Below are 12,523 nucleotides of genomic sequence, written 5' to 3' on the forward strand. Positions count from 1 at the left end.
TCAAAAATGAAACCGGCTCTGTCGCTCCAAGCAATGGAAGCAGAAAGGATTTCGTTCTCATTTTAAGAAAATCCATCTGTGCCGGCTCATTTGGTCTGTGTGTGACTGGTGAAGGGTGATCTTAGAGCGTATAGTAAATGTTCCTTTAGCGCGAGGGAGCATCTGGTACAATAAAATCAATGAGCAGGGCACATAGCCCACAAAGAGAAACATGTCACCTGTCTCTCTGTCCGCACTAGAACTCTGACAAGCCCTATTTTTTTCCTTGATGTGTTTCTGATGGTCTTTTGGTGCCTTTGAGGACAGCACAATGCAGACACACAGGGAGGTGGGTTGAAAGAACCAGGGTAGGATGAGTGGCATATAAAGGCCCTCTGGTTGAAATCAATAGACGGCACGTTGACGACGTGGGTTCGCGCACGAGCAACCACCTTCCTCTACTCTTTACTTCCTTTATTTCACAGCAGGTAAACACAATCAAAACCCCTCACGGTATCCCTTTATGGCAGAGTGACCCATGTAATACAAAGCAAACAATGTCTCTGCCACTACATTGCACTACGCTTACAACTTCATGGGGATGGGTACAATGCCTACCTGCCCAACGACCCCCTCCCTGGGTTGACTTCGGAAGTGGTATCCAACTTACAATATTGTAGGGGTTAGGGGCTTACGCACATTAGTTACCATAGGCACTTATTGTATGTTGTACGTCCTTGCACTTATAAATAGCACTCAGTGTTGTGTATCATCTCATCCTAGCTAGCTTTGTTGTATATTGGGAAGGGGTCAACCCTAAAATTGCTAGTGCTTGGCACTTTCTTCTAGGAACATCCTTACTGTACTCTTACTTCTGACAAATATTGTAAGTCGCTTTGGATGAAAGCGGCCTAATCCCCTAAATGTAAATGTAAATGGGCATCTTTCTGTAGGATCCCTTTAGATTAGACTGCAGACTTGGGAGATCGGACCTAGAACCTCTGGGCTGGGAGAACGCTAACCGACCGCACACTGAACCACCCTGCACCGTTCTCAACCCCGACCCTCTACCCCTGCAGGCTCTCGTCCCTGCCCACCTACTACATCCCCCGGGACGGGCCCCAGGCCTCCTACCGGGAATACGTGGGCCAGCTGCCCGCCACGGAGCACCCCGAGGTGTTCGGCCAGCACCCCAACGCCGACATCGCCAGCCAGATCGCCGAGACGCGCACGCTGTTCGACACGCTGCTGTCGCTGCAGCCGCAGGTCCCCAGCAGCACTGCGGGGGCCTCGGGGCCCAGCAAGGAGGACAAGGTCAGGGCTCAGGAGGGCGGGGGGGGGGGGGGCTGTGTGTATCATCAGTGAGAGGTTGCTTTTCTTTCACTCTCATTGTAGAGATCTCCAAAAAATAGGAATGGGTTATTTTTCATGTGTTTCTTTTTATGAATGTATTAATGTATCCCTGCATCTTATTTATTTACTCATGTCACTCATGCTTTGGTGTACCTACTGGCGGCGCTGTGTTAGCTCTGCCATGTATTAACTGTCGTGGGGTAGCTTCAGTGTGTAATCGGCCTGCTGTGTGTGAGCAGCTGTGTGTGTCGGCTCGGGTGTGTGAGCGGCTGTGTTTTAGCAATAGCGTGTTAGCGGTGAAGAGTTAGCCTTCGTTGTGTTAACAGCAGTGTGTTTGCCAGTGCAGGTGCCTGTCAAGACGCTTCTGCAAGCTGCAGAACCCCCCTCTGTCACTCATGTGTCACTAGTGTTTGGCAAAATGTACCGCCAAAACCCATATTCAGGAACAGCCTTTCTATGTGGTTGCCCGTATGTGTGTGTGTGTGTGTGTGTGTGTGTGCGTGCCCGTGTGTGTGCGTGCCCATGTGTGTTAGCGTGGATGTGTGCGTGCGTGCGTGTGTGTGTGTGTGTGTGTGTGTGTGTGTGTGTGTGTGTGTGTGTGTGTGTGTGCCCGTGTGTGTGTGTGTGTGTGTGTGTGTGCCCGTGTGTGTTAGCGTGGATGTGTGTGCGTGCGTTCGTGCGTGCGTGCGTGTGTGCGTGCGTGCGTGCGTGCGTGCGTGCGTGCGTGCGTGCGTGCGTGCGTGCGTGCGTGCGTGCGTGCGTGCTTGCTCTGAATCCGCCATCGCTTAACCTTACGAGCACGGGGGTTTTCCCGGTGGTGCCAAACAGCGGTCTCACACCTGTTCCCCCCCCCCAAAGGTGCTGGAGCTGGCGGCCGACATACGGGAGAAGCTGCCCGAGGCCATCGACTACGAGGGGACCAGGGCACTACTGCAGGATGACCCGTCGCCCCTCAACGTGGTGCTGCTGCAGGAGATCCAGAGATACAACGCCCTGCTGGACACCATCAGGTAGGCCCCCACGCCTGGGCTCCGGGGTCGACGGGGGAGAGAGTGGTCTCAAAATTCAGACTTTGGGTTTTTGTATGTTAAGTCTGATGGCAGACGAGCTCAAGTCTCCGTGAACAAAGCGTTTCCCTTCTTTCACTTCGGACTTGGTTTTCGACCAATCGTACAGCTGGAGGCAGGGATCTGTAAGTGCGTCATTTGCAGCACACATACTCGACCAGCAGTGGTTAAAAGACTGTAAAGGTTTCGATTCACCACTGTGTAGACTAGCCACTGTGGAAATCCATTTATTATAATCCCCTTCTGAATGCTTCATCCCCTTGCGCCAATGAGGTTTACGCGGTAGAATATCTCCGTAACGAAGCGGGAAACGAGGTGTAACCCCACCCCTACTGGGCCTGGGTGTCCGGCCCAAGGCTACTAGGTCCCAGATTAGGGGATGAGGGAGGCTGTGGGGGATGAAGGGAGTTGAATGTGCAACAGTATTAATTAGAAACCGTTGGTGATGCCGTGTCTGGCTCACAATTAAGCTAAGTGTGGGTGTACAACAGTGTGACAGAGAGACATAATTTGTGCCTGCTAGGATCTGTGTGTGTGTGTGTGTGTGTGTGTGTGTGTGTGTGTGTGTGTGTGTGTGTGTGTGTGTGTGTGTGTGTGTGTGTGTGTGTGTGTGTGTGTGTGTGTGTGTGTGTGTGTGTGTCTAATTTGTGTTTGTGTGTGATTCTAATTTATGTATGTCTTTTTTTGCATCTGCGTGTGAGTGGGTGGGTATATGTGTATCTAATTTGTGAGTGTGTGTCTAATTTTGATGCATGTGTGTGTGATCAGATCCTCCCTGGTGGAGCTGGAGAAGGGCATCAAAGGTCTGGTGGTGATGTCATCCAACCTGGAGGAGACCTTCAACTGTATCCATGACGCCCGCGTCCCACCACTGTGGGAGAAGGTCTCTCTCCCTCCCTCGCTCTCTCTCTCTCTCTCTCTCTCTCTCTCTCTCTCTCTCTCTCTCTCTCTCTCTCTCTCTCTCTCTCTCTCTCTCTCTCTCTCTCTCTCTCTCTCTCTCTCTCTCTCTCTCTCTCTCTCTCTCTCTCGGTCTCACACAAACAAACAAGCCCACACATCTACAAATAGAAACACATTTTATATTCACCCTCGCTTTCATCTCCCTCTCTCCAACATCACAAGATGTACTTCACACCTTCTCTATTTGTGTGTGTTTGTGTTTATTTGAATACACATACGTGCGTGTGTGTGTTTGCGTATACCTGTATGCACGTGTGTGTGTTTGTGTATTTGTATATATATGTGTGTGTCCGTACGTGCGCATGAGTGTGTATGAGAGTCTTCGTACGTGTACTTGTGTCTGCGTACACATACAGGATGTGTGTGTTTGTCGCCCACCACACCTGAATCCTCAAGCAATCACCAAACAAGGGCTCTTCGGCGGCGTGGTGAGGAGCAGAACCGCTCGGATCAATACTTTAGAAACGGGTGTCGATTGGCAGTACTGCTGGCGGCCCGCAGCCACGGGGATGGAGGAGCAAATGAGAAGCCCGGCTCAGGGAAAATATATATGGAGTGTATCTCTCTCTCTCTCTCTCTCTCTCTCTCTCTCTCTCTCTCTCTCTCTCTCTCTCTCTCTCTCTCTCTCTCTCTCTCTCTCTCTCTCTCTCTCTCTCTCTCTTTCTCTTTCTCTTTCTGTTCCCCTGTTAATAGATAAGGCCAAATAATCCACTTCAGTGTATGCATGTTAAGGCATACTGCTGTTCCCTGCCATTGCTGGTTTGTTGTTAACTTACTTTAATCAATTTGCATAGAGTGACATCCATTAACCCTGATGTTGGGTTGGGTTGGAAGTTGTTTCTTCAAAATAAAAGCACACAGGTATATGTCTATCTACACTATTCTATTTACGGTTACAGCACACAGGTGTTAATACAATGTCCAGATCCTATTTTCATTTTTGCTTTAGACCCATGCACATTCATTGGCATCCATTTGCCTTGATGTAAACCGGGTTCAAAATAAAAACACTGAGTAAGTTAGCAGTTCTCATGTGCTCTTATTCAGTGGCTCTCTGGTTATGGTCCAGTGCTGCTGTTCTGTCTGTCAGATGCTATAAGCCCTCCGTTCCATTCTGACTGGTGACACAGCGACATGATTGGCTGACGTCAGCCGGTCAGACCCCCGCAGGCTGGACTCTGTAGTGACTCACTGCCCTCTGGAGTGACTCACTGGGCTGTGGGTAACCATCAGTCTGCCCTGCCGCACACAGACACACACACTCATACACACACACCTATTGTCCACACACGCACACACACACACACACTCACACACACACACACACACACACACACCTGGGCTGTGTTTGGTCCTCGCTGGGTAAAGGAAAGTCCCGTTCTAATGAAGCCAGAGCAGGGCACGGGAATGCTGCCAGGGCCTCATTATTCTCTCTATATATAACAAGAAATTTTATTTAATTCAAATATATGTATTTTTCCATGCAGAACTTTGTTCAGATGGTACGGGTTACAGTGTATTAGGACATGTGAGGCAGCTAGTATAAAAGCACAACTCAATAACCAAGTACATGTTGACAGCAGTGTGAGGTGTCAGAGTATCCAATATACACGATGAGTGGATGTGTCTATTTGAATGAATGTGTGTGTGTGTGTGTGTGTGTGTGTGTGTGTGCGTGTGCGTGTGCGTGCGTGCGTGTCTGCTGGAGGGACTAGGGGTCTGTACGGGACAAAAGCAGTGTCTGCAGAGTAATTGTAGTGTAATAAGACCACTAGACCAGCGCTGCTATATCCCAGAGACAGCCACAAACCCAATACCACTGTGTCTGTGGGTAGTGTGTGTCTGTGTGTAGTGTGTTTGTGATCTTATTCTGCTGACCTCTTGTTAACTAGACCCCCCCCTCCCCCCCTCATCCTATCCTTATTTTCCCTTCCTCATCTGTTCCTCTCCCGTCTCTTTTTCTCTTCTCTGCTCTCCGTGTCATTCAATCCATCTCTCGCTCTCTCTCTTCTCTGTCTCTCTTTCTCCACCTCTGCTCTCTCACTCTATATTTGTCTTCAGTGCGTTCTTGATTACCAACCCCCATGTTACCTCGCTCACACAAACGCACACACATACACACAAACGCACACACAAACACGCGTACACACTCAGAGTACTGTGTGGTCCCCACCCGGTCTCGCCATTGTTCCATCCCGCCATCACGTCTCTCTTTCTATTGGGGTCTCTCACTTTGTTTCTATCTCTCTCCCTCTCCCTCGCCCTCTCCCTCTCACGTTTTCTCTCTGGGACACTCTTGGTTCTCTTGGTTTAGGTCACCCTCTCTCTCCCGCCCTCCCTGTATGTATGTTTCTCTCTCTCTCTCCCTCCGTCTCTTTCTCTGTCTCTGTATCTTTGTGTGTATCTGTGTGTTTCTCTCTCTCTCTCTCTCTCTCTCTCTCTCTCTCTCTCTCTCTCTCTCTCTCTCTCTCTCTCTCTCTCTCTCTCTCTCTCTCTCTCTCTCTCTCTCTCTCCCCCTCTCTCATTGCTCTGGCATGGCAGCATATCATTAGTTGAGCCCAGAGACGGCTTTTCTTTTAGCCTGCCTGCCTTGCTCTCTCTGTGGCCATCTTGTGTCTCATTTAATCACAAGCCTCTGTGTGTGAGCGTGTGTGTGAATGTAGGCCTGTGTGTGTGTGGGCCCATGTATGTGTGCGTGTCAGTACAAGGGATATTTGAGAGTTAGAATGATTGCATTGCACTCATGTGTGTGCAGCTTGCACAAGCATGTGTCCTTAATGCAGGTTTTGCGTGGGTGCACACTTGAAATATTTGCAAGTTAGAAAGGTTGGATTAAACACGTGAAGTTTGCAAAGGCGGGTGTGTGTGTGTGTACATACATTTGTGTGTACGTGTGCATGCACTCGTGTGTGGGTGTGTGTGCATGCCTGATCTCAGCAGAGCCCTCAGGCTGTTCATCTATCTGGTCTATCTCGTCCTAGAGTGCTGTGTGTTTAAGGCTCCAGCAGCAGGGTGGGTGGTGGGAACATGTGTCTGCTCCTCTGATCCCATATCAGACCCCCTCTGGTCCCAGCTGGGCCCCCTCCCACCGCCCTCCTCCCTTCTACACAGCCAGACACATCACACACAGCTGTACCTCGCTTATTCTAAGGCCTGCTGCTGGCTGCAGATGTAAAGTGACACTTTGCCACACACTGATAACCGATGGCAAACCCCCCAAAAGCATGCTTACTAGAAACGGGATCACTTTATCCAAATCGTGGTAACGCAATCTAAAACCTCATCATCCAACCCAAATCTTTTTCAAGCAGTCTTAAACCAGATCACCAAACCAAATCATGATCATTAAGTCTAAATCCGGATAATCCTATTCAAATCTTGATCACTTGGTCTAAAACCAGATCACCCAATCCAAAATATGATTACCTAGGTCTAAAACAGGATCAACGAAACCAAATCATATTCACTAAGTCTAAAGCAGGATCACCTTTTTTCAGATCATATTCACAAAGTCTTATTATGGATCCCCCAATCCAAATCACATTATATAGGTATAAATTCTTAAACCAGGTCAACCAACCCAAATCATCACCCATCTAAGTTTGTTAGGTATTTAGACCTGTACAAAAATACAAAGACATTGGCAACTGCTACTTCAAATATAAAGATTGATACTTTCTCTATATATATAAAGTGTTGGTCAGTGAAGCGTCCGTCTAGACAGCGGTAATGAGCTATGTAGTCTGGAATGTAGTGATGTTATGGGCTGGAAACCTTGTGGAATTAGCCCCAGTGTCAGCTGCTACAACTGTCTGTTCTCTGGGCTTCTACGAGACACGCAACAATAGTGATGGAATAAAATACTGGAGAAAGCCAAGGACATAGCTGCTGTGATCAAAAGGAGCTAGCTTGTCCTTTGTCTAACTACTGTGTCCGACACTTTAGCTAGTTTTGTGTTGTAGCTTGCTAGTGTGTTTTCTAATGTAGCTAACTTGGCCTATGCTATTACTAGCTTGTCCTATTCTCAAACTTACTTTTCCGCTCCTTTAACTAACTTGGTATCTTCTAGAGCTAGCTTTTCTCCTGCTCTATCTATAACTAGCTTGTTGGTTCTATTCTAAAGCTGTCTTGTCCTTTTCTATATCGAGCATGTTTGGCCTGTGCAATAGCTAGTTTGTCTTCTGCTATAGCTAGCTTGTCCTATGCTGAAGCTAGTGTGTCTGCTTCTGTAGCTAGTTTGTCCTCTACCTTGACTACTCATAACAGTGCTCTCCTCCTCTCTCCCTCCCATCCATCCCTGTCTCCCTGCGGGGTCTTCAGGCCTACCCGTCCCTGAAGCCCCTGGCCTCCTGGACCCGGGACCTGTGCCAGCGCATGGATCAGTTTGCCCGCTGGGCCACGACGGCGCACCCCCCTGTCCTGTTCTGGCTGTCCGGCTTCACCTTCCCCACAGGCTTCCTGACCGCCGTGCTGCAGGCTTCTGCACGAAACAACAAGGTGACACGCACACCCAAAGACACACAAAAACACAGGCGCTAGGGCTGTGCCATATGGACAACATCCTCTATCAAGATATGGGTTGTTTCATGTCTCGATAACGAAATATGTCATGGGCATATCCACAGGTCAGTTGTTAAATTAAGTAAGTAATTGAACCCAATGTTTCAGCTGAAACATTTTTGAAAGATACGTGATTTAAAGATACGTGCTTTTGGCTGAGCGTTCTAGGAAGAAGGGGGGTGTGTGACGACCCACAGCAACTTTGCGATACTTTTGTAGTACCGTTGTTGTAAAATGAGTATATAATGAAATGATGTTGTATATGAAATGCCCCACACATCATAGCGTTATACTGAGAACCCCAACCGTCTCTTGGGTTGGGCTTCTCAGAATCATCAAAATCAACAGCTGTCCATAACAAACAAAATCACAAATCTGTACACTAAAGACTTTCCCACTGTCCTCCATGTTTTGTATTCTTCGAGAACGTGTAGGGAACTAAAAACAGTGTCAGAATGATGTAAAATAATGCCCGTAAAGTAAAACAGCGATAGGAATGATAGAGAGAAATATCTATGGATCATTTTTTCTCCCGTCCCCCGATAAATACCGTTATATATTCTACAACCCTAACTCACACTGATTGACACTCACAAACAGACATGCAGATGCTCACGCATGAAACAGGTGCATGTAAAGAAACAATACACAGACACACACACACACACCTGCACATACCCAAGGTATGTCACCATTACATAGGGACAGAAAGTATATGTAGCATTTCAGCTCTCCGTAATGAACACCAACAACAGCATCCTCCAGTGATACAAATACAGTCATCCCCCCAATTATATTAACACAAGAATCAACGGCATCCAAACACACACACACGCTACACATCCCTGGGCTGCCTTGCCTGCTGCCAACTGTCGCTAGCTGTTGCCGCTCATCGCAGGCAGTGTTAGCCTCTCAGCACGGCACAAAGACACTAGCACAGCGGCCTGATGTTCTCCCTGTGAGATCCTACCGTACTCATATGTGTCACATTTACTGTGTATGAGTGACATGGTCTGGGAGGCGACCAGTGACAGGGACGGTCTCTGTGGCAGCAGCCGCCTGTCAACATTGTGTTGTGTCGTATGAGTTGTGTATCGTGGGCTGCGTCATGCTTTTGGTTCATTTGAATTTTGTTTTTTATTCTGTGTTTGGATTTGTGTTGTTTTGTAGTATGTGATAAGTTGTGTTCTTTGTTGTTGTATAGTGTGTGGTGTTTTGTGTTCTGCTATGTGTTAGTTGTATTCATGTGTTGGATTTTGTATACTGCTGATACAGATTTGCACTGTATCATAATTTCTTTCTCTGTTTTTGAATTATTACATATGATGTGTTTGTAGTTAGTAGTTTTGTATTTAATGTATTATGTGTGTCGGTGGAAACCTTCCTGGCCGCAGTACATGAAGTTGTGTTGTGCATAATGTTATTTGATGTTGTGTTGTCAGGTGTCGGTGGACACCCTCTCCTGGGAGTTTGTGGTGGCCACGATGGATGACAGCCACCTCCTCTCCCCCCCCAAGGTGAACCAGCGACCTTTACATCACCATAACCTCACCTCCTCCACCAACGCTACGCCCTAACCGTTAACACTGACCCTTCGTCCCCTCACCTCCATCACATTCATCATTTCACACCGACGTAGAGATTCAGATTCACACTATTCCCCCCTGAAAGCCCTGTCATCCTCATCGCTCCTGAAAGTGACTCTGACTTTTCCCTCTGCCTAATAATAGCTGCTCACTTCCCATAGGGGTTCTCTTTCGTAAAGTTGATCATCATGGTCTTGTGTGTGCGTACATATGCATGCATGCACGCACACACACACACACACACAAACACACTGAGTCACTCACTCTCTCAAACACACACACACTCACACACACACACACACACACACACAGACATGCACACGCACAAACACTGAATCATTCACTCTCAAACACACACACACACACACACACACACACACACACACACACACACACACACACACACACACACACACACACACACACACACACACACACACACACACAATCAAACATACACATAGACACACACACACACACAGACCCAGACACAGACACGCACACGCACAAACACTGAATCATTCACTCCCAAACACACACACACACACACACACAATCAAACATACACATAGACACACACACACACACACACACACACACACACACACACACACACACACACACACACACACACACACACACACACACACACACACACACACATACAAATAAGAATAAAAATACAAACAAGAACATTTTAGAGTAACGAAGTGCAAAGAGCTCCCCTGACGGTAAGGGGGCCTCCTGCTCTTCTCCGCTGTGCCCAGGACGGGGTGTACATCCGGGGCTTGTACCTGCAGGGGGCTGGCTGGGACAAGAAGGGCGCCTGTCTGGTGGAGGCCGAGGCCATGAGGCTGGTCTGCCCCATCCCCACCATCCACTTCAGACCCACCGAGAACCGCAAGAAGACCGCCAAGAGTGAGCCACACCCACATGCATGGATGGATGACTGGCTGCATGGCTGGATGTCTGTCTGCCTGTCTGTCGGCCTGTCGGAATGCTTGCCTGCCACTCTGACTGAGTGTTACTCTGACTGTACTGTTAGTCTGGCTAGGTGCCTGTCTGCCTATCCGTCTTTCTGTCTGTCTAACCTGTCTGTCGGCCAGCCGGTTATCTTCCTCGAACGTTGTCTATGCCTGCCTCCACTGCCACAGCCCTGGAATATTTTCCCTGTGTGTGTGTGTGTGTGTGTGTGTGTGTGTGTGTGTGTGTGTGTGTGTGTGTGTGTGTGTGTGTGTGTGTGTGTGTGTGTGTGTGTGTGTGTGTGTGTGTGTGTGTGTGTGTGTGTCTTCACCTGCTTGATGATGTCATTCCCTACAGTGTCTCTGCTTAACAGCTGTCTATTATCTCGCTGTGTGTGTGTGCGTGTGTGTGTCTAATATCTGTCTGTCTGTCTCCATGTAGGTATGTACGTGTGTCCCTGCTACTACTTCCCGGTGCGTGCGGGTGGGGGGGGGATGCCCTCCTTCGTGGTGGGGGTGGAGCTGAAGTCGGGGGCCGTCCCCCCCGACCACTGGGTGAAGAGAGGCACGGCCCTGCTGATGAGCCTGGACTCATAGAGACACACACACCTAGCAGACATACACACACAGACACATACACACTGCATGACCTGGACGCATAGAGACACACACACATAGCAGGCATACACACACAGACACATACACACTGCATGACCTGGACGCATAGAGACACACACACATAGCAGACATACACACACAGACACATGCACACTGCATGACCTGGACGCATAGAGACACACACATAGCAGACATACACACACAGACACATACACACTGCATGACCTGGACAAATAGAGACACACACACATAGCAGACATACACACACAGACACATACACACTGCATGACCTGGACGCATAGAGACACACACACATAGCAGACGTACACACACAGACATACACACAGCATGATCTGAATACATAGAGACACACACACAATTGCATAATCGGTTATTATATATTCATCGTTATCGATCACATCAACTATTTATTACGTTAGTCATCCATAAACATACACACAGTTACATAAACGACATTACACAGACAAACGTATATATTTGTATGTAGATATTCACATACACACAGGGCCATATGTATGTGGGCTTGTTTTGAGACGTGTACCAAGTGCCTTCTATTTCTATGGTTCTGTATTGGTTACAACGTGTATTTCTAAGTTACCGTATTAATGGTGGTCATGGGCAGCAGCTGCGTGAGCTGTAAGTATCTAAATGAGTGCTGAATAAAAACACTGTTCCACACCTGGGCTCCCTCTGGGACAAGAGTGACTCATTCTCTGACACATTGAGGTTGTCTCTCTCTCTCTTCACCTCTAGCTGTGGCTGGACCTCACCCTCTCACACCCTCTCCCTCTCTATATTCCTCCCTCTACCCCTCTCCCCCCCTCCACATCCCTATGTCTCTCTATCTCTCACCCTCCACATCCCTATGTCTCTATCTCTCACCCTCCACATCCCTATGTCTCTCTATCTCTCACCCTCCACATCCCTATGTCTCTATCTCTCACCCTCCACATCCCTATGTCTCTCTATCTCTCACCCTCCACATCCCTATGTCTCTCTATCTCTCACCCTCCACATCCCTATGTCTCTATCTCTCACCCTCCACATCCCTATGTCTCTCTATCTCTCACCCTCCACATCCCTATGTCTCTCTATCTCTCACCCTCCACATCCCTATGTCTCTCTATCTCTCACCCTCCACATCCCTATGTCTCTCTATCTCTCACCCTCCACATCCCTATGTCTCTCTATCTCTCACCCTCCACATCCCTATGTCTCTCTATCTCTCACCCTCCACATCCCTATGTCTCTCTATCTCTCACCCTCTCCCTCCCTCCACATCCCTATGTCTCTCTATCTCTCACCCTCTCCCTCCCTCCACATCCCTATGTCTCTCTATCTCTCACCCTCTCCCTCCCTCCACATCCCTATGTCTCTCTATCTCTCACCCTCTCCCTCCCTTCACATCCCTATGTCT

At 48.4% G+C, this 12,523-nt stretch overlaps 1 protein-coding gene across 1 annotated transcript in view; it reads left to right on the top strand.

Moving 5' to 3' along the window:
- dnah2 (dynein, axonemal, heavy chain 2) overlaps positions 1-11,777 on the top strand; it is a 228,338-nt gene extending 216,561 nt beyond the window's left edge. The window contains exons 88-94 of the mRNA XM_056576101.1: positions 1,059-1,293; positions 2,191-2,342; positions 3,168-3,282; positions 7,680-7,856; positions 9,362-9,436; positions 10,273-10,423; positions 10,910-11,777. Of these exons, the coding sequence (XP_056432076.1) occupies positions 1,059-1,293; positions 2,191-2,342; positions 3,168-3,282; positions 7,680-7,856; positions 9,362-9,436; positions 10,273-10,423; positions 10,910-11,064 (1,060 nt within the window). The 3' untranslated portion in view covers positions 11,065-11,777. The remainder of the gene's footprint in view (positions 1-1,058; positions 1,294-2,190; positions 2,343-3,167; positions 3,283-7,679; positions 7,857-9,361; positions 9,437-10,272; positions 10,424-10,909) is intronic.
- The last annotated feature ends 746 nt before the right edge of the window (positions 11,778-12,523 follow it).

Source organism: Gadus chalcogrammus, chromosome 17 (assembly GCF_026213295.1).
Source record: "Gadus chalcogrammus isolate NIFS_2021 chromosome 17, NIFS_Gcha_1.0, whole genome shotgun sequence".
Taxonomy (NCBI): Eukaryota; Metazoa; Chordata; class Actinopteri; order Gadiformes; family Gadidae; genus Gadus; species Gadus chalcogrammus.